The 27902-nt window shown below is 39.3% G+C and overlaps 3 protein-coding genes across 3 annotated transcripts in view; 2 read left to right on the top strand and 1 right to left on the bottom strand.

The window, feature by feature from the left end:
- Positions 1-1144: 1144 nt before the first annotated feature.
- LOC113508054 lies at positions 1145-3315 on the top strand. The gene is made up of 2 exons (XM_026891232.1): positions 1145-2404; positions 3201-3315. The coding sequence occupies exons 1-2, from the start codon at positions 1470-1472 to the stop codon at positions 3313-3315; spliced, it is 1050 nt and encodes a 349-aa protein (XP_026747033.1). The 5' UTR covers positions 1145-1469.
- Positions 3316-8193: 4878 nt separating this feature from the next.
- The window catches only part of LOC113497651 (prolactin-releasing peptide receptor-like), a 62595-nt gene continuing 42886 nt past the window's right edge, over positions 8194-27902 (bottom strand). The window contains exons 2-3 of the mRNA XM_026877314.1: positions 15017-16550; positions 8194-8953 (exon numbers count right to left, since the gene is read on the bottom strand). Coding sequence (XP_026733115.1) covers positions 15025-16329 — 1305 coding nt within the window. The 5' untranslated portion in view covers positions 16330-16550 and the 3' untranslated portion in view covers positions 8194-8953; positions 15017-15024. The remainder of the gene's footprint in view (positions 8954-15016; positions 16551-27902) is intronic.
- Positions 21437-22472, top strand: LOC113506293. Its single transcript, XM_026889453.1, has 2 exons — positions 21437-22275; positions 22319-22472. Exons 1-2 carry the CDS (start codon positions 21437-21439, stop codon positions 22470-22472), a joined length of 993 nt encoding a protein of 330 aa, XP_026745254.1.

Raw genomic sequence — 27902 nt, 5'->3', positions numbered from 1 at the left:
GCAGACTCGAGAGAGCTCACAAAGGGACAGTCTGATTGGATAAAAAAATTAAAAGGACGTACTTGCATGAGGGGTAACCGTGAATTAATTTTCTGCATACGAGGTACTCATTATCCAGTATCCAATGGGCGTTCGATTCGAAATTAGATTTTCCATGTTCGAGATTTGCTTTGAAAATGAAATGACGATAAGTTTCTTTTAGATTTTCATAAAAATGAATTCGATATTTATGTTACCAAGAAGCATCAATAGAGTATTTCGTAGAACTACTTTTGTGATGAGTTTCTATAGGGAAGCCATTTGCAAATTCTATTTTCAAAAGACTTCACACCGTGGGATTTCTAAACGGAATAGCTCTAACATTTATTCGTTTTTCGTACTCGCTAAAATATAACTTTAGACTAGAAGGAACGAAGATGACAGACTCACACAGAGCACACATTTCATTTCACACATTTTATTATAATATTTCCTGGCACTTTTCATCCTCAATTCGAATTTTCAGTCACATTCTAACATGCATAACCCAAAATGCAAAATCTCCGTCCGAAGTTAAGGCAAGTCACCAAAACGTGTCAAGGGATCTTAAACGTTATGCAATTCTTGGTCTGCGTATAATGATCCCGGCCAGACGCCAGCCAGTTACTGGGAAACTTTGCCGATTAGTACCACATGCTGTCACTCTACAAGATATTTTGTGGGGGAAACATGATGTAATTTATGAATAGATTTGATTGTAATTTCAACACGTGATTTCATTTCGATGACAGTGTGAAGTTGATTTATTGTCATCGATTTTGATTTTAGCAAAATGTTCTTTAATCACGTAGGTCGGATAAGTGTCCTCTATGGTTAGTCCATATGCTAAATAGTCAAACAGTTTCATCCATGTCAGATTATATGGATTCGGCGGGATAATCTGACTCCTCACAAAAAAATGAAACGTTATAACCCTAATCAGAGCCAAATGAAAGCAGGCTAACAGCGTCTATCATAGCTGCCCGCATCGTCCGGCACTTGACCGGGACGGGTCCGAATCTGTCGGAGTCGCAATACGGTTTTAGGGCGGGGCGGTCCACAATGGACGCCTTAGACGTGGTCAGACGGTTCGCCACGGATGCGGCGGCACGAAAAGGGTTGGCGTTGGCGGTTTCGCTCGACATCGCCAATGCCTTCAACTCGTTGCCGCATCAGTGCATAGAGTCGGCACTTCGATATCATGGGGTGCCGCTCTACCTGCAGCACGTCGTGGCGGACTACCTCACCGGACGTGACATTTCGTTCGCGTCGCAGACAGGCCTGCAGAGGTACGAAACGGGGTGCGGTGTTCCGCAGGGGTCAGTCCTAGGACCCCTCCTGTGGAACATCGGGTACGATTGGGCCCTCAGAGGGGCCCTCCTCTCTGGTATGCGGGTCGTCTGCTACGCGGACGATACCCTAATTTTAGCCTCGGGTTCTGACCCCCGGGAATGCATCCGGCGTGCGACCTGCGGCGTCCAGGTGGTTGTAGGTCGCATCCGGATGCTCGGCTTGGACGTGGCTCTGGGGAAAACCGAAGCTCTGATGTTGCACGGCCCCGGAGCCAACCCCAGATGGACACGTGCCTGACAGTGGAGGACGCAAGGATCCCACTGTCGGGCACGATGAAGTATCTCGGCCTGGTCCTCGACGGACGGATGAGCTTCCGGGAGCATTTTAAGCGGCTGGCACCAAGGCTCCAAGTCGCCGCAGCCGCTCTCGGAAGGCTCCTGCCGAACGTCGGGGGCCCAGACGTTGGGTGTCGCCGGCTTTACGCAGGGGTCATTAGGCCGATGGCCCTGTACGGCGCACCCATATGGTGCGGTAGTTTAACGCCTAGGAACAGGGCGGTTCTGCTTGGTGCACAGCGGGTGGTTACCAACAGGATCGTCCGGGCCTACCGCACCTTCGGACGTGAGGCATCGTGCGCCTTGGCGGGAATCCCGCCCTGGGATTTGGATGCGAGTGTGCTAGCGGACCTATACACCCGCTGCACTGCGCTCCGGTCTCGGGGCATCGAACCCTCGCCGGGGCAGCGTGAGACCTGGCGCAGACAAGCCCGCCTCGTCGCATTCCGGAATTGGGAACTAAGGCTCGCCAATCCGACGGCGGGGCGGGCTACGGTGGAGGCAATCCGCCCACATCTCCAACAGTGGGTGGAGAGGCGGTACGGTGTTTTGACGTACCGCCTCACGCAGATGCTGACCGGACACGGTGCCTTCGGGCACTACCTGTTTCGGGTGGCTCGAAGGGAGGTCACCACAGTGTGTCATCAGTGCGGTGACGCGGATGACACCGCACTTCACACACTGGCCGCATGTCCGGTCTTTGCGGAGCCTCGCGCCGAACTTGTGTCTGCGCTGGGTGGAGTGAACGTCGCCGAGTTGTCGGCTGTCATCGCTGCAGCGATCGGCAGCCGGGCGGCGTGGGATGCATTGGCCTCCTTCTGTGAAACAGTGATGTCACAGAAGGAGGCGGCGGAGCGCGTTCGGGAAACTGACCCCAGCGCGCCCGCCATACGCCGACGTCGAGTGGGGCGGCGCAGAGCCGCGCATGAGCGCGCTCTCCCGCCCTAACTAGGGTTCTGGGCGACGGCACGGGGGTGTCTGTCGTCCGAGTATATTACCCACGGCGGGGGGCCACATTCGGTGCTATGGATGCGGTCCCAATATGAGGCGAGGAGGCCGACGCTCTTTACACGTCGGCCTCCACACAACACAAGAAAGTGACCTACCGGCCCACATTACTGGCCGGTGGAAGCCCGCGGTCGGTGTATGAAGGATTGCAACGCATTGCCATACACCGACACAACAACGCGGATGACGTAGCACGGCGGTTCAGGTTTAGTCAGTAAAAGTCTGACACTACCCATTTCCTCCCCCGAGGGAGTGGGTGTCCATGAGGATTCCCCCGCCTAAACAAAAAAAAAAAAAAAAGGCTAACAGCGTCTACAGTGGGACAGAAAAAAATAAAACAAAACTTTCGCAACTAAACTATTTCACTCATTTTAATTATGTATGACTCTTGATGATCTTGCACGCTTACAGCCCTTGTTGGAAGTAAGGAAAAAAAAAGAATACACTTTGGTTTCAAATTTTAAACCATGTCAAGGAGGCGACGGGAAAATGGAAATTTTTGAAAGAAATTCATTCTAAGTTTTTAAGAATATTCTCCTTGCACAGTTGCCGAAATAATGTTTCCATTATTGGGATTTCGGCAGCTTTGTTCGTGTCTAGTTTGAAATTGAGCCAAAATGTCTCCCCGCAGGCATATCGGCGGGATTTATGTTGCTCATAGAATTTGAATTACCAGTGAAATAACAGTGATGGGGTATTATGATGACCGTGTGGAGTAGCTGCCAGTTCAATGTTTTATGTATTCGAGTTTCAGAAACCTTCTGAAACAGAGTCTTGTTGATTGAAAATTGCCGGCTTTTTTGTTAACTCTATAAGCACTCTTACTGTAAAGACTACTTATATATAGGAAGATAATTATGTGAGTGATAGGGTGAGACAGAAATTGACACTTTTATGACGCGGTTCATAACTTTATACGTGCGTTATGTGTTGCTAGACGGGTTATAAAAAACATGTATCTTGACATGGAAAAATTATTAGAGACCTTGTCTTCCATAAATATTGGCAGATAATATTTGATCAAATTCGTTCAAGGTCTTATAACAATACCAGTTTATTTACTTTTCAGTTTTAGAAGTAGGCCTACTCCCATATATAGAAGGTACGAGCATTGATGAACACGCTAGTTCACTGCGATTTGGTGGTTTCAAATTTCAATATTGGGTCGTCGTGTTTTTATTGCGTTATTTTCCTTCACCGTTTGTTTGTAGTGTCTAAGAATAATTAAGACAGTACGTGTACCTTAAAAATCACATTGTTACTCCAAAAGGGTTGGGTTCTTAGAAATAGCACGTCGTACGTAAAATAATGTATCGTATACAGCGTTCAATAAAATCACATTTTAAGCATACACTAACTTTTTCTTTAATTTAGGAATTATGACCTAGTTATTTTTAAAATCTGTTTTTACCGATACAAGAAAGACTAGTTCTCAATTCTACCGGTAGGATAACTTTTATCACAGACCACTAGAAACTATAAACACAATTAACGATTACTTCTGGTGATAAATATACATTACGATATGTCATTAACGTGAGTAGGTAATGATGAGATTTATGTTATTGTTTAAGCGTAATCATGTCAGCTATAATCGTAAATATGGAACTATCGAATTAAATTATTGCTGTTTAATGATAAATAAAATAACTATCACATTTTTTTTTCTATTTTATGCTATTGTTGCATACATTTATAATGTTAGGTAAGACATATTGTATGTATTGTACAGCCAATACTGTATTTTTTTTTTAAAAGAGCGATAAAAAAAAAATTAAGAGCCTTGATTTGGATTTTAAAGTAATGGCTTTTTTTTCTAAAGCCCGAAGGTATCTTATATAAGGTCTTACTTCGCATGTTGTATAAATGCGTTGAATATAAAATATTATGATAAGTATGCCATAGAGCTGATCTGATGCTGGAGCTGGAAGGTGGCCATATGTAGGAGCTTCGCTAATAAACACCATCGAGTTTAGAATTATTTGAATTTACTTAATCTAAAAGATTTATTCCAAAAAAACCTTTTTATAGAAGTTATTTTTTTTTATTCACTGCGTGACGTAGTCATAGAGAAGGAAATAAGTTAAAACTGCTGTTGCCTAAATTTTACTGCTTTGATCGATTTGATCAATTTCTATCCTTATAGCAGTGACAGACCTTTTAGGGATTGACAACTTTTTTACTACTTTATAGTATCGATTGAATGTAAAGTAAAGTAGATAGTTTGGTTATATAACTATTTCATTGGTCATTTTAAGTGCAGTACATATAATACAATTTTCCTTACTTCGAGTTTTACTGGTATGTGAGTGTAATTAAAAATGTGGGTTACAAAACTGTTTTATGGTTAAGAGTACCACGTTGATTTATCGAATAAACATTAAAGTTCGAATTATTGATTTGTTGTGTTTTCTTTGGAGGCCAACAATGGTTATATTTGGGATTTTTGTACGTAAAACATATGTTTCTAGTTTTAATGGAATTCTTGAAATCATTTGAGGTAAGTGGAAGCAGTGGTTATTTATTTCAACCTCAATCAATCATCATGACAATTATAATAAGACTAGATTATTATCAACATAACTATTAAAAATTGTCATCGTTCTTAATGAGTCAAAAACAGAATAGACATTCCTACAGTATCAAATTTTTCGATTAAGTCCACTCAAAAAAAAGGTTTAATCTTTCAGAATTTCTCAGACCCAATTAAATTAAATTGTGAGAGATCATTTGGTTTAGAATTTATAAAGGAATTCATTGATTTCGACCCTTAAATAATTAAATTGAAATTCCAGAGCGGATTGTCAAATTATCGGTGATCTGGTTTTACCCGGCAGGCCAACATTACCGAGATATTTCAACCCTTGGTATTTGCAATTGTTGTTATTACTCCGGTCGGTAAGATAAGGAATGTGAGATTGTGGGATATCTTATTAAGATTGTGTCTGATGTGGTTGTTTGGCTTTTATGTTTAATTGTAAGACAAAGTCGGTGAGCTAGCTAGTATAACTTATAATCGAAAAATTTTATGTGATTCAAAGAGTGTATAATTATTTCTTATTACACCCTTCATTTTAATCGTCTAGCGTTGTAATCATTGCTCAAACCTTTCCCATATGGGTAGAGGCCCTTGCCTAGCAGGAGACGTATGTTGTAACTAAACACCAAGCTTTGGCAGACGGCCAACTTTTAATTATCTGTGGCTAAAATTCCGTGAAAACATTATCGTTTCTTAAAATTGGCCCATTTAACCCAAATTAATATATTATAATAAGTGACAAAATATGTTTACGTTATTGATATCTAAACATAGCATGACATTTTCTGTCTATGATGATTTCCGCCAGATGTCATAAATCTTGAAAAAAAATCTTATTTATGTTCTAAATTCATATTTTAAATGAACAGCTGGGCTGATATTTACACATTAACTTACAAAACCTCAAAGTTTGCGCGTACAAAATGGTTGCCAGTTAGAATTTCGGCTACTTCCCATCTGGTAAACTTCCCATTTCGTAAACCTCAAACTGTACCTACTAAAAAGTTGCGTTTGGTAAACATTATACATTTCATACATTTAGTCCCATTTCGAAAACATTTCAATAATTTTTTGTGTTATATCCCATTTGGTAAACTTTCAGATGAAATGGGTACAGTCAAGTAAAAAAAGAAAAACGAAACTAATGATAACATTGTCATTTATTTTGTTAAATATTTTTAATCACAGGTACAATAGTCGGATTATGTGTACGTATGCCATTTACACATATTGATATTTAAAAACAGAAATAAAAAGTGGGGTGTACAAATAACTTTCAAAAAATTTAAGAAAAATCACAGTTCTATTTGACTATTTCGATGACAAGTTTTATTTTTTTAATAACATAAGTCAATCTAGATGCGAAATCAACTTATATAAAAAAACAATAATCACAGATTTGGTACTATCTTTTTATGTTAATGTACATTAACATAAAAAAATACATACGAAATCAACTACTTATAAAATATAAAAATAAACAGTCACTGATTTGGTACGTTAACGTAAAAAAATTACATACTAAACCAACTATAAAATATAAAAACAATAATAATCACAGATTTGGTACAATAAAATAAAAAATACATGCAAAATCAACTTTTAAATATAAAAACAAATCATAATCACAGATTTGGTACATTAACATTAAAAATTACACACAAAATCAACTATAAAATATAATCACAGATTTGGAATATTAACATAAAAAATTTACTACCTACACTACAAAGTTAAAAATCAATAAATAAATTATAAAGTGATACAAGCAATTCTTGATAATTCGTTCAAACAATTTTCCAATGATATTCCCGCTCGGTGCTTCTTTTGCGGGAAAAGCACGTGGTATTTTTAGTAGCATCGTGGTATTTTTACAGACTTTAATACGTTTTTTTTACTTCTTCTTGATCAGCCATTCTTTTTGATGGTCGAGATACTATCTCAAGACTGAAGCATTTAAAAATATATACATCTCTAATTTAATACTAATTTGACACTGACTGTACCGTACAAAAATAACAATACTAACAAAGTTTACCAAATGGGATTAAATGTATGAAATGTATAATGTTTACCAAACGCAACTTTTTAGTAGGTACAGTTTGAGGTTTACGAAATGGGAAGTTTACCAGATGGGAAGTAGCCAGAATTTCTAGCTTCATAATTCTCTTATTAAAAGCCCCATCCATTTGACAATCGAAAACGGCTTGGCTCGACAGTTTAAGTGGGGCTCTCATTGGCGTGAAGTGTCAACATGGTTGCCATTTGCCATCCGACGAGAGCCGAAAAGTGCCGAGTGGCGAATTCCACTTTCCGAAGACCGTCACGTACAGAGTGTTCCATTTTTAAGTGAAGGTATTCAACTGGTTTGTGTGCAGAGTCTTCGTTATTATGTTTTATTATAATGTCTCATTTCCTGAAGAGTTTAGGTACTACTTACCACATAAGTGAAATACATACCATGCTGCTGTCCTTCCTTCCGAAGTCTGCCGGTGTGGGATCTCTCTTAGAAGACAGTTTTTTCAGCTCCACATTTAATACCATTAAATATTTTGAAAGTTTGTAATTTCCTTGGAAGCCATGTTTTAAAGTAATATTGTTGCGGGTGTGGAAGCTAGATGTCGCTCTACGCCGTGTCTTGTATTGTTACGCTTCCATCCCCTTAAGACTGATACTTTAAGACCTAGTTTGTATTTTAATTGTGATATCGATTAAGATTTAAAAGAATTTGCAAGATAAAACTTCGTTCTGTTGAGACACCATACAAAAATATGAAAATTGATTTTGACCTAATATAAAAGTCAAAGTTGCGCAAGTACTTGTTAATAATTATGCAATGCTACTGATATCGTTTTTTAATTCATTTTTCTCTCTGAATATTGATTAGAGTAATTTTATTATTTCCGTTGACGTTAACGAACAAAGCTTCATTTCTTATTCGTTTATTTTAACTCTATCAGTTTCCTATAAAGTGGGTAATTGTAAATGAATTTATTTGTATGACTTTGGTACAGTTTATTTATAACGACAGCGAATTGCACGTTTTCCATCCATTGACATGAATTACAAGGCATTAAATTTTATATACACTTTTATTCTTTACATTACAAAAATAGTTTTACCGTAACACAGTGCTATTCAAACGTACTATCTAACGACTATACATTTATAGAAAAAAGTACCTTCGTCAATGGGCTCAAAGTTCATTATCGAACTACATAATTGACGTAAATACTTTTATTCTTATGAACACAAAATATTTACACTACCGTTGCTACACTGTACAATGGTCTTACCAACTATTTACAATTATCTTTATAGTACTATTAATATTAAATAACTATATTTTTTTACATTCGTTCGTATTTTTACTTGAATTTTATCTAACATTCGCAACAATAATAAAAGTAGATAATAACTAGGTTATTTTGTATCGTATGCAATTTACATTGTTTAATGAAAATGCTACAGAAATCACAGTCATTTAAAAAATATTTACTTCATCTATTTATCATACAATCATACGTTTTTGAAAATAACAATACAGAAGAATAAGAATAAATTTACAGCCACAAACTCATTTTACATACTAATAAAGGTAAAACGAAACAAACAAACTTTCATTTATAAATAAGTAGAAATATTAAAATTATGAGACGATAAATAAATATGTATAATATTAAGAAATGCTTTTTGATGGAACTTTGAAACCGCTACGGATAGTATTAATTTCTTGAAAATTGTTACTGCAACGTGTTACCTGAAACAGATGGAAAATACAATTAAAACTAAGGAATTATTTTTTTTCCCCACAAAAAAGTACATTTATAATTTATTTAAATTAGCCCTAGATGACCCAGACTAATATACGACGCATACATACAAAATACGAATAGAAAACTTTAAATGTATGGGTATGAACTTTTCTTTTAACTAGTGACGTCTTTAAATTGTCAACTGTCAGTCCTACTACTGGCCAGTTACAAGTACGAAAAAAATGGTCATTATTTACGGTGAGATAAGCAAAATAAAACCATCAGTCTCATGCCAATTTCAACCTTATTGAATAAGTAATAAGGAAAAAACACGACATGATATATCATAAAATATTTAGGGAGTAAGTGATTACTACTCTGTACTTGAGATAGTATGAGTAAGCAGTCTTCTATACAGAGGTAGAAAATATATTTACACTGTCATTCTGATATGTATGGATAAAAATAACCTTTACCATGATCGGAATATGGACTAATTTCAACAGAACTACAATTAAATTGCATTTCTTCACAAAAAATCTTTGCAATGACCTTTTAAGATAAAGATTATAATTAAAACAATATGAAGGACAAAATATATTCTAAAGGTCAGGTTAAGACGAAGCATATTTATAGAAGCGCGGACAAAAGTAACAATATAATCAGAAAACGAAAAAAAAACAGAATAGAAGACTATAAGACGTAAAAATAGTAGTCCTGACATTTACAGAGTTGTACCTACGTCGTAAGTACGAGACGAGGTAGATGTTTGTTTCGTGGTAAAGGTGAGTCGACTCAGAATGTTACTGGAGCTATGTGATTTTTTATAATTAATTGTAATATTTACAATTTTCACAGAGCAACCACTAGTCTGGTCTGGTATCCTAAACTGATTAAGAACAATACTGATAAACTTATTTATAGATGTCTAAAAAACTACGAATTACACAAATAAAACTCATACACATTACAAAATTATCATGCTGTACACTGTACAAAATGTATAGCATACATTCACACTTTTCTTGGTGTGTTAAGTGGGAATCGAACTCACTATTTTCAATACAGAATAAAACGAGACGAAATGAACTCTAACTGACTATTAAGTTAAATTTTACATAATCTACTCGTGTAACGACTAGCAGATTGTCATCACTCATTGTAATATGTTAAAAAATAGTTAATTTTAGAAACAGAAATAAAAGTCATAATTCTTCCCGTGTAACAAACATTTTAAAACATGACGTGTACACGTACATATGTTTTATGAGCAAGTAACAAAACATTGTAAACCCGAGCAAACTATGTAAACAAATGGAAAGCTGAATGTAAAAATAAGATTTATACGTGAGGGCACAATGACAGGTGTCGCCCATAAAGTCCTACGTAAAATAAACTGTATGTCTCTATTGTATATACGAATCTGTGTTATATAAGCCTATATTTATAGAAAGCTTTGTTAAATAGAATAAGAGAAAATGTAGTTCATTGTTACTGGCTTTTTGAAATCTTTACTTAGCCAGGATAAAAATATATCAAACAATGATAAAGATAAGAGGTCTAACAAAACATTAATCTACTGTTGTGTTATTTTTAATTGTAAGGACCCAAAAAAAACTATATCGTTATAAAATATTATGTATTATGTTTTCTAAATTCTCTGGTGTCTAAAAATAGCGCTAGAAATGTAGTGCTTATTATATTACTAGATTAAAACATTCCCTCTACATAATTTGACCTTTCAAAGTTCGCTCTGTTTTTTCTTGTTCAAGAAGAATGATCATGACTCAAATAACTGTCAATATATTATGGAACTTCCAAAATTCCACCAAGATTATACTTGTAAGAGGTTCCTGAACCTATTTTGTTCATAAATTCATTAAAGAGTTCCAATATTATTAATACATTTTTGCTTTGTCTTTGATTTTTTAGTCTTCTCAGAGTTTGTAAGAGTTCTATCAAAAGGGAAATCTTATTCGTGCCGCTTTTGTTCGTTCTGTTGTTGTAAGTCCAATTCTATACAAACTTTTTTATATTTGACTTGAGCTACAATAATACATTTTGTTAAGTACGTCCTTTGAAGTTTTTATTGTCAGAGTATTTAAGTGTAAATTAAGTATTTTCAAGAGAAAAGGGCTGCCTACTTAATATATAATGACGTCAATGTCTTGCCAGTTAGTACAGAACATTAATGACGTCGGCTTTTAGTGTTTTGTTATTCTTTTACTGGAACAGAATTTATTATTTTGTTGTTAAAACTAACAAGAATATAGACATAGGACCTTTAGATATTGGACGCATTTATACTTAAACGGCAAACCTAAAACCTAACTTAGCATTTGGCGTCTGTCATGTACTTCTACTCATCAAAATACCATGTTACCAAATAAAAAAATATTTTTCTTCTGCATGGAAAGTCGAGTGGTATAGATAAGCATGCTAAACCCACCGTTCAAGGCGTACAACAACGCGGAAGATAAGCATTTGTGTGATCCACGAATGTTTGTATGAGCACAAACATTCGTGGATCTGAGTGTCTTGGGCGACTAAAGGATAAAAAACTTACAGCCGAGTTGTTGTAAATAAATACTTTTACCTATATATCGAAAAAACTTTGAATTGGATGAATCTGCAGAAATAAAAAAACAACTAAATAACAGCTTGAAGAATGAGAAAAATCACATAATATATTCAGTAAGAAATGCAATGTAATCGTAATATGGGCAATGTTTCTACCTTAACAAAATCAGGCGTAATGGGTCACAATATATTTCCCTCTTCCCTTGTTTGTATTATCATAAAAGGTGACGTCATAAAAGCAAATAGCTATTACCGATACGTTCGTGATTATGGTAAAACTCCTTTACGATCGCTTATTGGGATCTATTAGGAGCCTCATGTATTATACTGGCGTTTATAGCATGTACTCATAAAAGCGATTTGCCAGATTTCATCATAAATATGATGAACCTTTATTAGGTTACTTTTTGAAAAAAAAAATGAAAAGTTCACTTTACTGTTAATTGGAGAATTGGTTACTCTCTGTTTTTGTGTAGGAGTTTAAACTACCTGCACCCGTAGGCTTCTGAACTCAAATCTTTATTGCGTTCCAAAATACACTATTTATATAAAAATAGACACAATTTGACTTGTCAGTCCATCGGTCATACTACACAGCTTGGGCTCAGAAAAAAACTAGTATGTTGAAATGTGTTGATAACTTAAATCTTACAAAAAACTACAGTTGCCTAGTTTATTGTCTACAGTCATATATAAAATGCTACAGTTATAGTTTCTAAGTTTTGTTGACATAAACTTTACAGCGGGTTTCCTACTATTATACTGACCATGCCGTGTGTATTCAAACATTGTAAAATGTCAAAGTTACACAAAGTTTGGTGTGGTAATTGTGTTTGTTTTTACATAACCTTGTACTGAACCATTGAAGAAAAATATTTGACTGTGTAACCGGCAGGCAAACGCCGACTTTTGCAGTCAAAAAACAAGTCTTTAAAAGATTGTTAAAAAAGTGTAGATGACGAATCTTGTGCCTTCCACAAAACACTTATCTTGCAAATTTTACTTAAAAAATGTTCACCAGTGAGAAATGAGTTTTAAAACCGAGCTACAATTTCCTTGGTTGAGCGCATTGAATATAATAATTTTCATGAGAAACTGAGATTTTTTTACGAGAACACAAAGGCAGTCATTTTCCATAAAGAATCCTTTGACCGAGTTTAAAAGATGAAAAGCAAAGAGAACGGGGTTGTATTATCTAAAATAGGAACGTGAGTGTTGAAACTCACCTGTACTATTTCATACTTCCTATTTAATATTATAAATGCGAAAGTATCTGTATATGGCTGTTTCGTCATCACTTCAAGACTCAGATTTTAGATTCAGATTTCAGATTTAAATAAAATTTGTTACACCGATATACATATCATATGCATGGTTGTTTAACACCGTAGAATACAAATTTCTAACTCAAAGTGGAGTTGTGTGGAGAGATCCAGCAATGACCATTTTTATTCTACCAATTATTTACATAAGTTATCAAGAAACATGCAAATGAAAGTTAGCTTTAGCTAGCTTTCTTTGTAGTCAGTACAGAACTGAACCAGTATTCAAAATATATTATGTATGTACAGCGACATTTATTATACAAATAGTCAAAACGATGTCAAGACTCTGTAATGTGCAACCATAAATCAGTACAATTTATGCATCTGAATGCACAAATAGATGCAATGTCAGATTTGATGCGGAAAATTGTAAAATGTATGTTAAATGTGCACGATTCGCATAGTGAGCTGATTTATACGATGCGATTTTCTAGATACCACTGTTCAATTTGATTGTAAATTTAAATAACTAACAATCTTGATTTTCCGTTGCATACGTGTAGTGATTTTAGTATTTTATGATTCTTAGATATCGTTGTTTAAGTATTTGAGTATTCAAGCTCTGATTAAATTAGCTATTGCAGTAGGAGACTGAATAATATAGGTAAATACTTCTTTGAAACTTTTAGAACTTTTAAAACTTCAAAGTATGAATGTATGAAGAACGGGTACAGCTTATGTTATTTAATCAAATGTTTTTAATGTAATAAACGGCCCTTTGTTGTACTTATAAATTACGATATTACATGTATATCAAAAGTAAAAAAAAACGATATATATAATGTCATTTATTTTTGAAGATTCATTATTTTTTGACAGATTGCCTTTCCTCAATATCGTATCGAGTTTTTACGTAACCATTGTGTAAAAATCCCTAATTGAAAGCTGATATTATAATGTGAGGATACAATTTCAAGCTCATGAAAGATATTAGTATAACATGAGCGTTATTTTTTGTTTTCTTTTTCATGATATACGGGAAAATATACCTAGTAAATAAATAAAAATAAAACTTATTTAAAAAATCTTTGAAGGCCGGCCAACCGTGGATTAATATATCATCAAATAAAAAGTCTTCAATAAAATATAATAGAGTAGAGTTGTTTAAATATAACCATCATAAGAATAGCTACGAATATTGAAAATATTTAACTTTTAAAACAAAACTTTAATTAAAATTCTATCGAAGATGAAATCATAATTTGAATTTTGAAATTAAATATAGACTATATATGTAAAATATGTGCATACGAGGACTAACTGCCAGGGGAACTGGTGATAAAAAGATAACTAGAAGGATATGCATAAAAATAAAGAAAGTGATCAATAATATTCTTGTTAAAATAATAATTACTATCACAAGTAAGTACCTACGGAACGTAAACCAAGTTTTATATGACACTAGCTTTTCGCCCGCGTCGAGAACTCTTCAAAAGTCTGGGATAAAAACTATCCTATGTTCTTTCTCAAGGTCAACTCTATCTCTGTACCAAATTTCATTAAAATCAGCTCAGCGGGTTAGACGTGAAAGCGTAACAGACAGTCAGACAGACTGAGTTACTTTCGCATATATAATATTATACTAGGGATGATACCGTCATAAATAAACTTTCCCTTAACTAGATTTAGTGGAATGTTCCATTACTTTAAGATAATTCTATTACTCAGTAGGTTCTCATCCGAATTATACTAAAAGATGGAATTACATTATTACAATTTGAGTTAGTAAAATAGCTTTTGTTCGCAGTCGTTTATTACTGTTTGAAATTCTAATAATACTGGCATTATCAGTAGGTATTGTGTTCGGAATTTCAATTAAGTACTTGATTATTACAGATAATTCAGAGCGTTGGCTATACCCTTTTTATACACCTTAATGTTACAAAATTAATAAATAAAAAGTTGTTACTAATTGGGTAAAATGTTCTTTCCAATATAAAAAGATACAGGCTTAGATAATAGTTGAGTTTGATCCATACACCAAACTAGTTTCCCATGAATAGACTTCAGATAGAGTTAAAGCCAATTCCGAAACCTGAAGCCGTTAAAAAGCAACGCTATTTAAAAGTCTCAAGCGTTATCCCTTCACTTTCAAGCAACTGAAACTTACTTTCCACAACGATACAAAAGCATGGAGTTTCCACTACAACGTCATAAACTTACCAAAATATCTACAGCGCAGATACAATAGGCTCCTTATCCGAAGTATTTACAGTTTTATCTACAAACATGTACATATTAACACAGTCTTCGTTGGGACTCGGGTTGTCCTCGGGTTTCTCGTCCGGACTTATGTTCTCCGCTCCATCGTCTTCATACACCTTTAATTTATCATTGAACTCTATTTTATATCTAACCGAGGGTATCTTACTAACTGTCGAAGTCAAAAGGGACTCTTGCACGGTATCGTTACCGTTACAAGTTTTCTCCGAACGAAACATACCTGTCCGTTCTGACTGGTTGAACTTCCTCTTAGACCGCTTAGTGACCAACGCCCCTAAGCACGGCAGAATCTGCATAAACTCCTTTCTGAAGTTCTCGTTCAACCACGCGTACAGGAACGGGTTGTAACAAGTGGAAGACATAGCGATGAAGTGCGCAACGAAAAACAACACCATGTAATACCTCCAGTCTTCTGCCAACGAATAAAAATCACTACTTATATTTATAAGGTTCAACGGTAGCCACGACAAGCCAAATATGGCTACCATTGCTATTAACATTCTATTTGTTCTTCTTTTTCTTTCTCTTTCTGCGTCTTCTTTCTTACTATTTTTACTTCCTGGCCTGGATTTTAGTCTATCATTCAATTTAACACTAACACACGTGTAGCAAAAAGCCATAACGATGAAGGGAACTACGAACTGCATGATGGTGGTGACAGCACCGAAGGCTTTTCGGATTTGGTCTGAGGGCCACTTCTCTGCGCAGTACACGTCTTGGAGGGCCATATAGTAGCCATAGGGGAAGGTCACGGATAGAGAAAACACCCATATAAACACTATCAGACAAATACAGGTCGTAATTTTCATGCGAGGTTTAAAGGGATAGATGATAACGAAGAATCTATCTATAGCTATAGACGTTAGAGTTAACGTGGAAATATAGACGCTGCATCCTTGTGCATAAGGCATGATATGGCATAAAGGGCCCCCGAATACCCATCTGCCGAGAAAAGTGTAAAGTGGCGTAAATGGTACGGCAAACACACACAGCAGGATGTCTGAGAGTGCGAGGTTCGTGATGAAGAGATTAGTGACGGTTTGCATAGCTCGGTTCCTGATTACGGCGTAACATACTAGTGCGTTGCCGAAGATCCCGACTACGAATATTAAGGTGTATGCTGTACAGAAAGCTGCTTGAATCGCTTTGTCCTCGATAGGGTCAGTCGTTGTATTATTTTGGTATTCATCGCTGGTTGTGCTAAATGTGTCATTTTCATATGGATTCTCGGTGGTCCATAGTTCGGTCGGCATATTTTCTTTTGATTTTTAACATGTCATCATAAACCTCTTAGGTTTGCTATTGTTATCATATTTCTTATTTATCTTGTTTAACTTTATCTGAAGCTCAGTTTGTCTCATAATGTTAAATCGGTTATTCTATTTTTGCTTTCTGTTTTGACATTCGAGCATCACATGATTTTAAATCATTGTTGATAGTTTACGGTCGATCATTCTTGATTGATGATTCAGATCTGAAACAAAACAAAAATAGTTTTATTACTTATCTGGCGTTTTTTTATTAGACATTCTTTTTCAGGAACCCATAAAAAGGGCAGAGATGGTATTAAAATCGGTGAGTATTTCAAATGAATATTGTTTCCGCCTAAGATTTTGCAATCCATGAAGTGTTTTGATAGGCTTTCAGATACCTCCGTTGCCGTCTGAAAACACTCAAACATTCCAGTTTTATAGCTACAAGTCAATAGTCATGAGGTTGCTGAAGTAGGAACTATAAAACGTAGACACTAAAATGTTTCCGTCATAAACATGTCTGTGAAATGGTTATAGAACGGAGGTGGTTTAAAAATAGTGCTGTTAATAAAATATTGATCGATTGTTAGTTTCGATATCTGATACGCTTTTTTATGATTCTTTCAAAAAGTCAACAAGTCATCAACAGTTTTTTTCAAGTTACGAACTGCTTTTTAATCATCAAATAAACAAATAGACAGAATCATTAGAGATTCACTGCTTTCTTTGTTGTTTAGCTGCAGTGTCGCGGTGTTATATGTACTATTATAAAAGGCCATTGTTTTTACATTGAAATACGTGAAAAAATCCAATTACATTTTTATACAAAACCAATTCACGTAAAAATGCATCGAAAATTGGTTTCGATAATTGTCCCGATTTTCAAATGAAAGTTTTTGTTAAAGTCTTACAATAGTTTTTATTTAGATTATTCGATCGCAGAACAGTTTAACAATGTGATATTAATAATTCAAAGCTCGTTAATTGAAACTAGTTATTCCTAAGTTAAAAGTTTCTGTTCAGTAATGGATATTAATTGTTTGATGCTATTTGAAAATTTCCAGACTGTTCAGGCTCAGACACGTTTAGGACGAATTTTGTTTTCTAATAATATTTATTTGTAAGTCAGTACTTTTTCGCATTAACCCCAGCTCATCCACGACTTCTTCGTACTTAATATTGCCTCTAGGGTATAAGTGTGTTTCTTATCAAGCCTAGTGTGCCCCACAGCTGGATAAAGACATTCACCAAATCTCACATTAAAAAAAAGTTTACCACTAGATGTTTCACAAACATTCAAGTTAGATGCACAGCGACACCCAGACTCAGGAAAAGCATTCGTGGATCACACAAACGTTTGTCCTACGCGGAGGCCGAACCCCTGTGCAGTAGTGACCTCAACCACTTGGCTTTCCGTGCAGAAGATACTCGTTATTAGTTTATTAGTTACCTTCGCATTTTTTTAGCTAGCAACGGCCATTACTATTGCGACACCGGAACGCGCCGTGAATTGTACACACGCTTCGCCTCCACAATATAAACAGCTCGGAGTGCAGGCACTGCGACCTAGTTCCTTGATGGCAGTTTGTTGAATTGGCAAATTAGTTTTGCACGTTCGTTTCTAGACGTGGTTTATATCATGTGTAGATCTAATTATATAGTAATAAATTGCGGAGATACCCGCCCGTGCCTTTGAAGATAGAGACAGATTGCCTTCCGTATTCGATCCGAAAAAACTATAATATATATAACATTATCTCATCTGTCAATCGTTCGGATTTATTAAGACATTTTATATATTGATTTCGGGCATCTGCTTGGATATTCGCCAGTTCTTTATACTATTATAGTCATAAAAATTGTTGCTATAATAAAGATAAGGCATGACGAATCCCCTGAGATTTAGTGTCTACTACAGAATTTCTATTAAAAAAACATCGTAAAATACATTTCTTCCTTAAGATCTAGCCCAACTGTATCGTATTAAGTCTTTTTGTCATGGGGATTCCGCAAAATTTCAAATGCCTGTCCAATGTAGGGATGGAACCGGAGGCATGTCGCGCTCAGAGGATTTTGCTTGGTGGCAAACCATACAGCTTTCCGTGTGGTTGAGTCATATTGTGTTAAATTTAGTACGTCAACTGCCAAATGTAATATATCCTTTTAATTCCACAATAATCCTAAATCAATGTATAAAATCAGTTATAAAAGTCAATACGGTTTAGAAAAAAAATCCTTGGTTTATCTTTAAGATTACGAATAAATATATGCCCATCTAAGTTCTTTACGTAAGTACGAGTAGCTACGAATCTCACGTATAAAAATGAAACAAAAGAATTATAAGTAAACCCTTTTACATAATTAAAATAACTTTATACCATTTCGTTAGGTTATCGCAAGTTCCCGCCGTGGGACGGTTATTCCTACGGAAGCAGTTCCTGTACTGCTATCGGGCGCGTCCCCAGGTGGTGGATAGGGGCATGCTGCATAGTGCAGTACCGGTTTAAATCCGGCGCGGACCAAAACCAGGGGTCTTGGGTGTACCGCTGCGCCCCATTATGGGGTGGGCAAACGGCCAGTGTCTTCCTTCCTTCCTTTCCTTTTCTTCCCCTCCCTATCCTTAATGGACAGATTGTTCTATCCTAATCCAGTCTTACCTAAATAGTTCTATTCTTTGTTTCCGGTGGAGCCAACCACTTGCAAAAACCGACGAGAGCTTACCACGTGTTTTGTGGAGCAAAATACCATGAGTAGGGCAATCAAATTCGGTTGCGGCCCGCTGGCGTCTCGGACATTTTCCGGGTAGCGGCAACGGGCGTGTCGCTATGAAGGGGGCGGCGGGTCCAAAGAGTACTTACCCTGCCTTTGGACACGACTTTACTCAGGTCACCGCCGGCCAACCCGTAAACCTCCAACGATAGGTCGGGCGGACCTTACGGAGGAACGGGGGTCTGACCTTAAACGGTTGGACCGCGAGGAAGGGAAACCTCTGAAAAAACCCCTAATCCCAAACTGCGAAGCACGGTGAGGGGATGAATGGCTGGAGGGAATCCAGTTCCTAGTGCCAATCTCCGACGAGGTACCGGCCGACACCTTGAAGGATCACACTAGGCTTTTCCCGGGCACAGGGAGCTCTGCTCGGGAACGACTTTTATTTCTCCTAGACTCGTGGGATCAAAATGGATGATATTTACAAAAACAAAAAAGAAGCTGTGGGTGCAATTGATGATGTGTCCGATTCGTCGGACGGTGTGGATATGTTGAGCATATCTAGCGGGAGTCGCAAATGTCTGGCGACTAAGTACTGGCGTCAGACAAAGAAGCGGAAGGCTGAAGGTGAGCCCAGTTTTTGGGCATCAAGTGGAGACGACGATGAGCTGTCCATGTCCACTCCAAGGAGAAGCCTTAGAGGGCAAAATACTGAAGGGAAGAAGATCGACAAAGCCAAGCGTTCATCGTTCTTGGCTTCGCCTGAAGTGAACGTTGAGGATGGAATAACAGCTGATAAAACCTCGAAGGTTGGAGGATCGGAACCTTCTCGGTCCACTCAGCTGAATATTACCCAAATGACGGGAGATGATATAAAGGAGAAGGTGAAGGAGGTTGTGACCTCCATCAAGTCGGTGTCCAAGGGGATGAAAGGCACTAATCAAAAAGCCTTAAAGAACGTGGCAGCCTTCCTGGAAGACGTCACAAAGGCGCTTCTTCAGCGATCGGCGACTGAGGAGACTCACTGGTTGCAGAGGGAGAATGAGCGCCTCAAAGCTCAAACCAGTAATCTTCAAAATGAAATGAAGGAAATAAGAAAAGAGTTGGCTGCCATAAAGCTCGAGAGAGCTAAATTGCCGCCTAACAACAACTCAGAACTTGTGGTAGCCCTGAAAGATGAGATTACCAGAGTTCTAGGCCGGGTGTCATTTTTGGAGGCGAGAATCCTGCGACCTCCTTTGTCTTCAGACGCAAAGTCAGTGCAGGGTGCGCAGCGGGTCGTAGAAACGTATGCTGCAAAAGCGTCGAAAGCGCGGGTATTGCCTAAAATAGTGCAACCAAAGTCGGTCGGGAAGATAGAGAAAAATACTCCGTCAACTTTGGCGTCGACCGCGCAGTCTAAAGAAGGCTTAATAGAAGAACGGGGCAGACTTACCAAAGAGGCCAATTCCACCCCTCAAGAACCCCGCGGACGCAAGCCTTTTGACGAAAAGTGGGAGACTGTCGGAGACAAGAAACAGAAGCAGAAGGCTAAAAAGGCATCAATAAGGCAGAAAGAAGCTCAAGAGACGAAAATTAAGGCGCGTCTCAAAGCCCCTAACTCGACGGCAGTTGTCCTTACCCTGCAGCCAGAAGCTACAAAGAGAGGGATTACGTACACTGACCTGTTGGAGCAGGCTTAGCAGCAAATTAGTCTGCAAGACTTAGGAATCAGTGGTGTACGTCCCAAAACCACGGTCACAGGTGCCCGTATGCTAGAGATCCCTGGAGCTTCTAGTGGGGAGAAGGCAGACGCTTTGGCTGAAAAACTCAGAGCGACCTTAAAATCTGTAGATGTCCGAATTTCAAGGCCGATCAGGCGCGCTGAAATACGGCTCTCAGACCTAGACGACTCAGCAACTCAGGAGGAAATCGTTACAGCCATCGCCAAGAAGGGAGGATGCTCTCTCACCGATGTTAAGGTGGGAGCAATCCGTCGAGATAAAAGTGGACTGGGTACGGCAATTGCTTCATGCCCAGTAACTGCTGTGGAAAAGCTAGTGGTAGTTAAAGAGAAGGATAAACGACTTAGAGTAGGTTGGTCATCAGCGCAGGTCAAACTTCTTAAGGAGCGACCAATGCGCTGTTATAAATGCCTTCGCGATGGACATGTAGGAGTTTCCTGCCGATCGGATATCGATTTCGCTGGACGTTGCTTTCAGTGTGGACAAAACGGCCACAAGATAGAGGCGTGCTCGGCTCCTCCGCATTGCATGATGTGCAACAAGGCAGGACAACCAGATAACCATTTTGTCGGTAGCACAGTTTGCAATGCAAATAAGTGTACACAGGAGAAAAGAACGCCTGAGATTCTGGCGTCGGAAAGCAGAGGGCAGGAGATGGAAACGGATACTCAGTGATGGATCTGCATGTATTACAAGCGAATATCAATCACTCTGCTAGAGCGCAAGACCTGTTGATGCAGAGCATGGCAGAGTGGCTGATAAACATCGCTATCGTTGCTGAACCATATTATGTGCCACCTAGAGACAACTGGGCGGGGGACGAGGAAGGTTTAGTTGCCCTCATTTCGTCAGGATCTCCACCAATGGAGAATAAATCAAGAGGTAGGGGCTTTGTGGCTTCACATGTCGGGGATCTGCTGGTTGTAGGAGTGTATTTCTCACCTAATCGACAGCTAGCAGAGTTCGAAGAATTTCTTGGGCGACTTGGAACTTTTGTGGGCAGCAATCGGTCTCGGCCCGTCGTTATCGCAGGAGACTTTAATGCCAAATCAACGGCATGGGGCTCCCCCGTAACAAGTGCAAGGGGACGGCTAGTTGAGGAGTGGGCCCTTGAACTGGGCTTGGTTCTGCTCAACCGGGGCAGCGTACAGACATGCGTCCGGCATAATGGTGGCTCCATCGTGGACCTTTCGTTCGCGAGTCCCGTCATCGGACGGCGTATATCCGACTGGAGGGTGGTTGAAGGGTCGGAGACATTGTCGGATCACAGATACATCCGTTTCAGTGTCTGCACAAATTCATCTCCATCACACACACAACGTCGAGCAACTGAAAGCGGTGAAGGTCCACGGTGGGCAGTGAAGAAGCTCAATCGGGAAGACTTGGAAGAGGCCGCCATCGTGTTGGGTTGGGCTACACCAGTTCATAGTGCTAGCATTGACATAGACGAGGAAGCTATGCAGTTTCGACAGGCACTTACACATTTATGTGACGTGGCGATGCCACGTATACGGTATCGCGGACCCGTAAAACGACAAGTGTACTGGTGGTCGCAGGAGATCGCCGAACTACGGCGCTCGTGTGTCAATGCACGTCACCGGTACGCAAGATTCCGTAGGAGACGTCGCCACCCTGAGGACGCACCTGTGCGTGAATCCGAATTGTATGCTTTGTATACAACCGCGAAGAAAGACCTTCAGTTATCAATAAAAGCTGCAAAAGTCCGAGCACGAGAGGAACTATTGGCCATCCTGGACCGGGATCCGTGGGGGACCCCCTATCGCATGGTAAGGGGTAAACTTCGAGCTTGGACTCCCCCACTGACGCAAGTTATGAGGCCACAACTCCTTCAAGAGGTGGTATCTGCGCTGTTTCCCGAAACCGATGCCCACTTCACTCCTCCACCTCTATCGAGTCGCGCATTTGATGAGAGGACAGCCGATTCGACTGATAGTTGTCCGGATATAACAGAGCAGGAGTTACAGAAGGCAATTGATAGGCTCAGGGTTAAAAACACAGCTCCCGGACCAGACGGTGTTCCAGGCCGAGCTCTTGTGCTAGCTTTAAAATCGTTGGGCCCTCGCCTTTTGCGGCTTCTTTCAGCGTGTCTTCAACAGGGACGGTTTCCGATGATCTGGAAGAAAGGAAAGCTGGTCCTCCTGCGAAAGGAAGGGCGTCCGGCTGAGTCACCGTCCGCTTACCGCCCCATCGTGTTGCTAGACGAGGTAGCTAAAATCTTCGAGAAGATCATAGCAGATCGCCTCGTCCACCATCTGACACACGTGGGCCCGGATCTAGCGGACAATCAATTCGGTTTTCGGCGTGGGCGCTCTACTATAGACGCAGTCTCTCGACTGAAGAGCATGGCACAGCAGGCAGTTGCACAGGGGGAGGTTGTGTTGGCGGTGTCCCTAGACATAGCCAACGCGTTCAACTCCATCCCTTGGTGTTGCATAGAGGAGGCACTTGTTCACCACGGGGTGCCCGCCTGTTTGCGCCGCCTGCTCGGTTCGTACTTATCAGAGAGGTTAATCGTCTTCCCGAGCCAGGAAGGCTGGGCACAGCACAACGTGACGCGCGGTGTTCCACAGGGATCGGTTCTGGGTCCGGTTTTGTGGAACATCGGGTATGACTTGGTTCTGCGCGGCGCTCTCTTGCAGGGCGTCACATGCATATGTTACGCAGATGACACCCTCGTTGTCGCCAGTGCCCACAATTACCACAGCGTCACAATCCTGGCGACAGCTGGGGTAGCCCAGGTTGTAGCACGTATCCGGAGGCTGGGGCTTGAGGTGGCGCTTCAGAAATCGGAGGCCATTTGTTTCTGTAGGCCACGGAATTCGCCACCTCAAGATTCATTTATAACGGTAGGAGGAGTGCGAATTGGGATCAAGACCACCCTAAAGTACCTCGGGCTGGTCCTTGATAGCCGGTGGGATTTCGGGCCTCACTTGAAAGCTCTGACACCCAAACTTGTTCGTACAGCAGGGGCACTATCCCAATTACTCCCCAACCTGGGTGGCCCAAACGCTATGTGCAGGAAACTGTATACCGGGATCGTGCGATCCATGGCCTTATACGGCGCCCCAATTTGGGGAAATAACCTGACGGTCCGTAAAGCTGCTTTGCTACAGAAACCACAGCGTGCGTTGGCCGTCAGAGTTATAAGGGGGTATCGCACGATATCAGGGGAAGCGGCGACACTCCTCGCACAGACGCTGCCCTGGAAGTTTGAGGCTAGAATATTAGCACAGCTCTACGCGTGGCGAAGCCAAGATGAAACCCAGAGCAACGAGCTATCTTTGAGGGAAAGGAGGGAGGAATTGCGAATGGCGGCACTGACAGACTGGTTCTATAGCCTACAGAGTCCCACCGCTGGGCATGAACTCATAGCTGCCATCCGTCCCGTCTTCTGGGACTGGTTGGAGCGGCGGCATGGAGCTCTTACATACCGACTGACACAGGTGCTGACCGGCCATGGCTGTTTCGGTAAGTACCTGTGTCGGATCGGACGTGAGCCAACAGAAGAGTGCCACCACTGTGAGGCCCCAGAGGACGATGCAAGGCACACTTTGCTGGTCTGCCCGGCGTGGGCAAACAATAGGCGCGACCTAGTCGCAAAAATCGGCGAACCGGCTCTGTCACTCACAGATGTGATCTCGGCCATGGTACGGAGTGAGTGCGCCTGGCAGGCAGTAGCAGACTACTGCGAAAACACCATGACGACCAAGGAAGCTGCGGAACGCGTGAGGGAATCGTCGAGCGATATCCCATCGCGACGCAGACGTCCCAGGCGGCAACGACAAAACGACCTACGGCCACCGTAAGGTCGGGCCTGCGGGTGGCAGGGAGGGCACCCTGACACTCGATCAGCCAGCAGGCCAAGAAGGAGACGGGCGCGTCGTCCTGCGCACCCGTTTTTATGAGGAGTGAGGGGTGGGCTTTTTATACCCATCCCTTGAGAAGGAGTCCAAAGGACTAGAGCCAGCCAGAGTCGCGCAGAGTATGCGCGAGCGATCCCGTGACTCTGGCTAAAGCAGTAGAAGGGGCCCGGGGTGTTTTTAGTCGGTGGAAGTCCGACATATCCCCACGCCGTGCCCTCGACGTGGGTTGAAGACATTAGCGTTTCACCCCGGAAAAAAAAAAAAAAAAAGGTTATCGCAAGTTAAGTTAAGTATGAGCGATGAATATTCATTATCAAGGCTTTTAAAACAACTAATAAGGGTTACGTGAGTTTCATGCGAGAATTAAAATGAGGAGGTATGTACTCGTGATGATACCTTCTACCTTTCTGGGAAAGTACCTACTTACCAAGTAAACTAAAAACGATGGTCAAGGGCTAGTTGGAATTGCGATATTGGTATCGCAATACCAACTAGCCCCCTTAGGCCCCTTAGAATTAAAGTTTAAAAAATGCAATAACAGTTGGTTTCCTATCAAATTATTGAGAGTGCCAAACATTGTTTAACCTAGATTTTTATATTTATTCGCGAAATAGTGGCAAAAAGACCCTAGAACCTAAAATATAGAAGTAGTGATTTTTGCGGGGAAGAGTAATAAACAATTGGAACTTAAGGCATAAATTTGATACAATTTTTACTTCACGTTCTATGTATCTCTTAATATATAAACGTCATACAGAGTCTAGTCCTCGAGGGGCACCTTAATCAACGGATATCGCGAAACTAGGAAGTGTTGTGAAACGGCTCCGATTTATTACGATACGTAGCTCAGAAAGTTAATGGAACATAAGTTGTTTATAAGCAAGTATATGAAAGATGTGTGATGAAATGTTTTTCTCCCGGAACTCGAAGTTAGAAGTCTTTTGTTGATTTCATATTCTTCTAAACATTATTTTTTGATCGAGGATCTAAGAAGGTTGTAATGATCAGTCAATGGCATCAGATCTTCAGTTGTATCACTTAAAGTTTTACTGTAACTCGATGTTAAAAAGAGTTAAGTAGTAGTTATATTATTAAGTGAAGTTTTGCCTCTTGTTGGATTTTATTTATACACTAAGACTAATGCATTTAATAATTCAAATCAAATTCAAGGAAGTCAATGAAATGATTGACATAAACCCTTTATAATTCACAAAATTTGTAGAAAATTTAAAACCAATGAATGTACTTATTTTTATACATGAAAATCTACAAAAGTGGAATGAATGCCCGAGGCATGCTCTACCTGTCTACCATACTGTGGTGTAGAGAACAAGAAGTACGTACATACATATGAAAGTAGGGTATCTTCAAATAAAACAACCAATTTTCATTTTATTCTTGCCATAGAGCATGTGACCAACAAGGAGTGTTTGCATCTTGTTAGTATGCCAAATGAACCTGAATAGTCTTCCCTTTATATCACCTTTAACCTTCTATATGTGACCTTTTCAATTAGGGACGTAAATAAATGTTTATTTAAAGAAAATTCTTTAGAATATTTTTAATAGGAAAATTCGTGTGCTATTATTTTATTAACTTATGTATATACTTTTTTCACCAAAGTGTTCATGAAGAGTATAAAGACCTATTAGGTACTTGAATGCCTAAGGCAGTCTCTACCAGGTAACAAGGGTTGTAAAACTTTTAGAGGTTTGAACTCTTCAAAATATTATCTGACTAACTTACATAGTATGAGTAGATCAAAAAATGGGTAACATATTTGCTCGTTTTTAATTCGTCCGGGAGCAAGATGGGTCGATGACATAATAAAGGTCTCGGGTCGAGTCCGGATGAGGCTAGCACAGGACCGGCTATGCCCAGCAGTGGGAGGATAAAGGCTGTGGATGATGATGATGGTGTGGGCAGATTCGGAATTTATATTTATTTTATTCATTTTTACTGTGTGCATTGTTGGTTCAAACAAATACGCTTTGTATTTTTTATCCCACTTACAATTTCCTACAATGGTTACTCGATAGTGAGTTTGGTCACGTTTCGAGTGTTACAAAAAAGGCCATTGCATTGAGGAATTTAATCCTTGCATAGCGGGGGGTTTACAAAACACTCAGACTCAAAACAAGTATCCGGATCCGCATGGATCTCACAAATGCTTGTCCAACACGGTTTCCGAATCCGCGACTCGTCACGTACAGTGGATTTAACATGGTAACCTATAGCACTTTAACTATCCGTGCACTCGTAGGGAAATAGTTCACTACATTGGGTATATTTTGTTTAAAGCAACATCAGTAATCAAGTAACAAGTGCCTGTAGGTGGAAGCCACTCACAGTGTAATGCTACTAATACACAACAAGCCTTTTGGGCGATAAGATAAATATAAAAGTTTCGTTCGAAAACGCCGCAATCGCCTAAAATCCACGTCCGATAACAAAAATGTGACTAAACCAATTGTTTTGACATCACGCTGTTTGATTTAGGACCTTTATTTTTATACTCATATATTCCTGAAGCAAAAGAGCCAATCTAAGAATTTGATAAGCTCTGATAAGATATTGCAGAATTAATTATTTATAATGTTCTGTAGATGTAATCATAAAGTTGCTGAAAAAGGGGTTCTTTTAGTGCTAAATTAAAACTTTTTAATCATTATTTTCCGATCTGTCGTGGGTCATGTTTATCTCATGTATATGGCAAGCCCAATACAATACGTGTGAGTAAACCATTGTAATATAAATAATTTACTTAATGTGTTTTTAACAATAGTCTAAAGAAAATTAGGTGTCAGAGTTAAATCATTTTTTCATATTGGTTAAAAAAATGTTATTTGACCTTCAACTCAAGTTGCTGCGTAATTTAAATTGTTTGTGTGCATGAATGGTTAAATGAATAAGGTTCCATGATATTTCTTAACGTAAATAGTCTTAAAACTTATACCTACAAGGCAAAATATCGTAAGAAAATATTACCGCTAACAGTTGTATGAAAGTTTATGTAAACGGTCCGCCTAATTAATCATCATTAGCAACTTAAGATACTAACTTTTATTATTTATATATTAACTTTTACGCAAATTAGGATTCATTAACAAAAACAACAACTAAAGCTGTGAAATAATTTACGATCGTAAACGCCCTGAAATATGTAATTTGTGATTGGATTCGTATTACTGGTGCTACCAAGCTGTGCCTTGTTTTATGATCGGAGGTTTAATAAAAGCGGGCTTTATCATATCTG

This window comes from Trichoplusia ni, chromosome 1 (genome assembly GCF_003590095.1).
Source record: "Trichoplusia ni isolate ovarian cell line Hi5 chromosome 1, tn1, whole genome shotgun sequence".
Taxonomy (NCBI): Eukaryota; Metazoa; Arthropoda; class Insecta; order Lepidoptera; family Noctuidae; genus Trichoplusia; species Trichoplusia ni.
The sequence above is the reverse complement of the archived record's forward strand: the minus strand, read 5'-3'. Positions and strand labels throughout refer to the sequence as shown.

Bases quoted from the DNA above. Each gene is read 5' to 3' on its own strand.
- LOC113508054 (XM_026891232.1), top strand. From the start codon at position 1,470: ATGCATCCGGCGTGCGACCTGCGGCGTCCAGGTGGTTGTAGGTCGCAT. The intron at 2,405-3,200 runs GTCGGCTGTCAT...CTCCTTGCACAG, and splicing joins GGAGTGAACGTCGCCGAGTT to TTGCCGAAATAATGTTTCCA.
- LOC113506293 (XM_026889453.1), top strand. From the start codon at position 21,437: ATGGATCTGCATGTATTACAAGCGAATATCAATCACTCTGCTAGAGCG. The intron at 22,276-22,318 runs GTATCGCGGACC...TGGTGGTCGCAG, and splicing joins GTGGCGATGCCACGTATACG to GAGATCGCCGAACTACGGCG.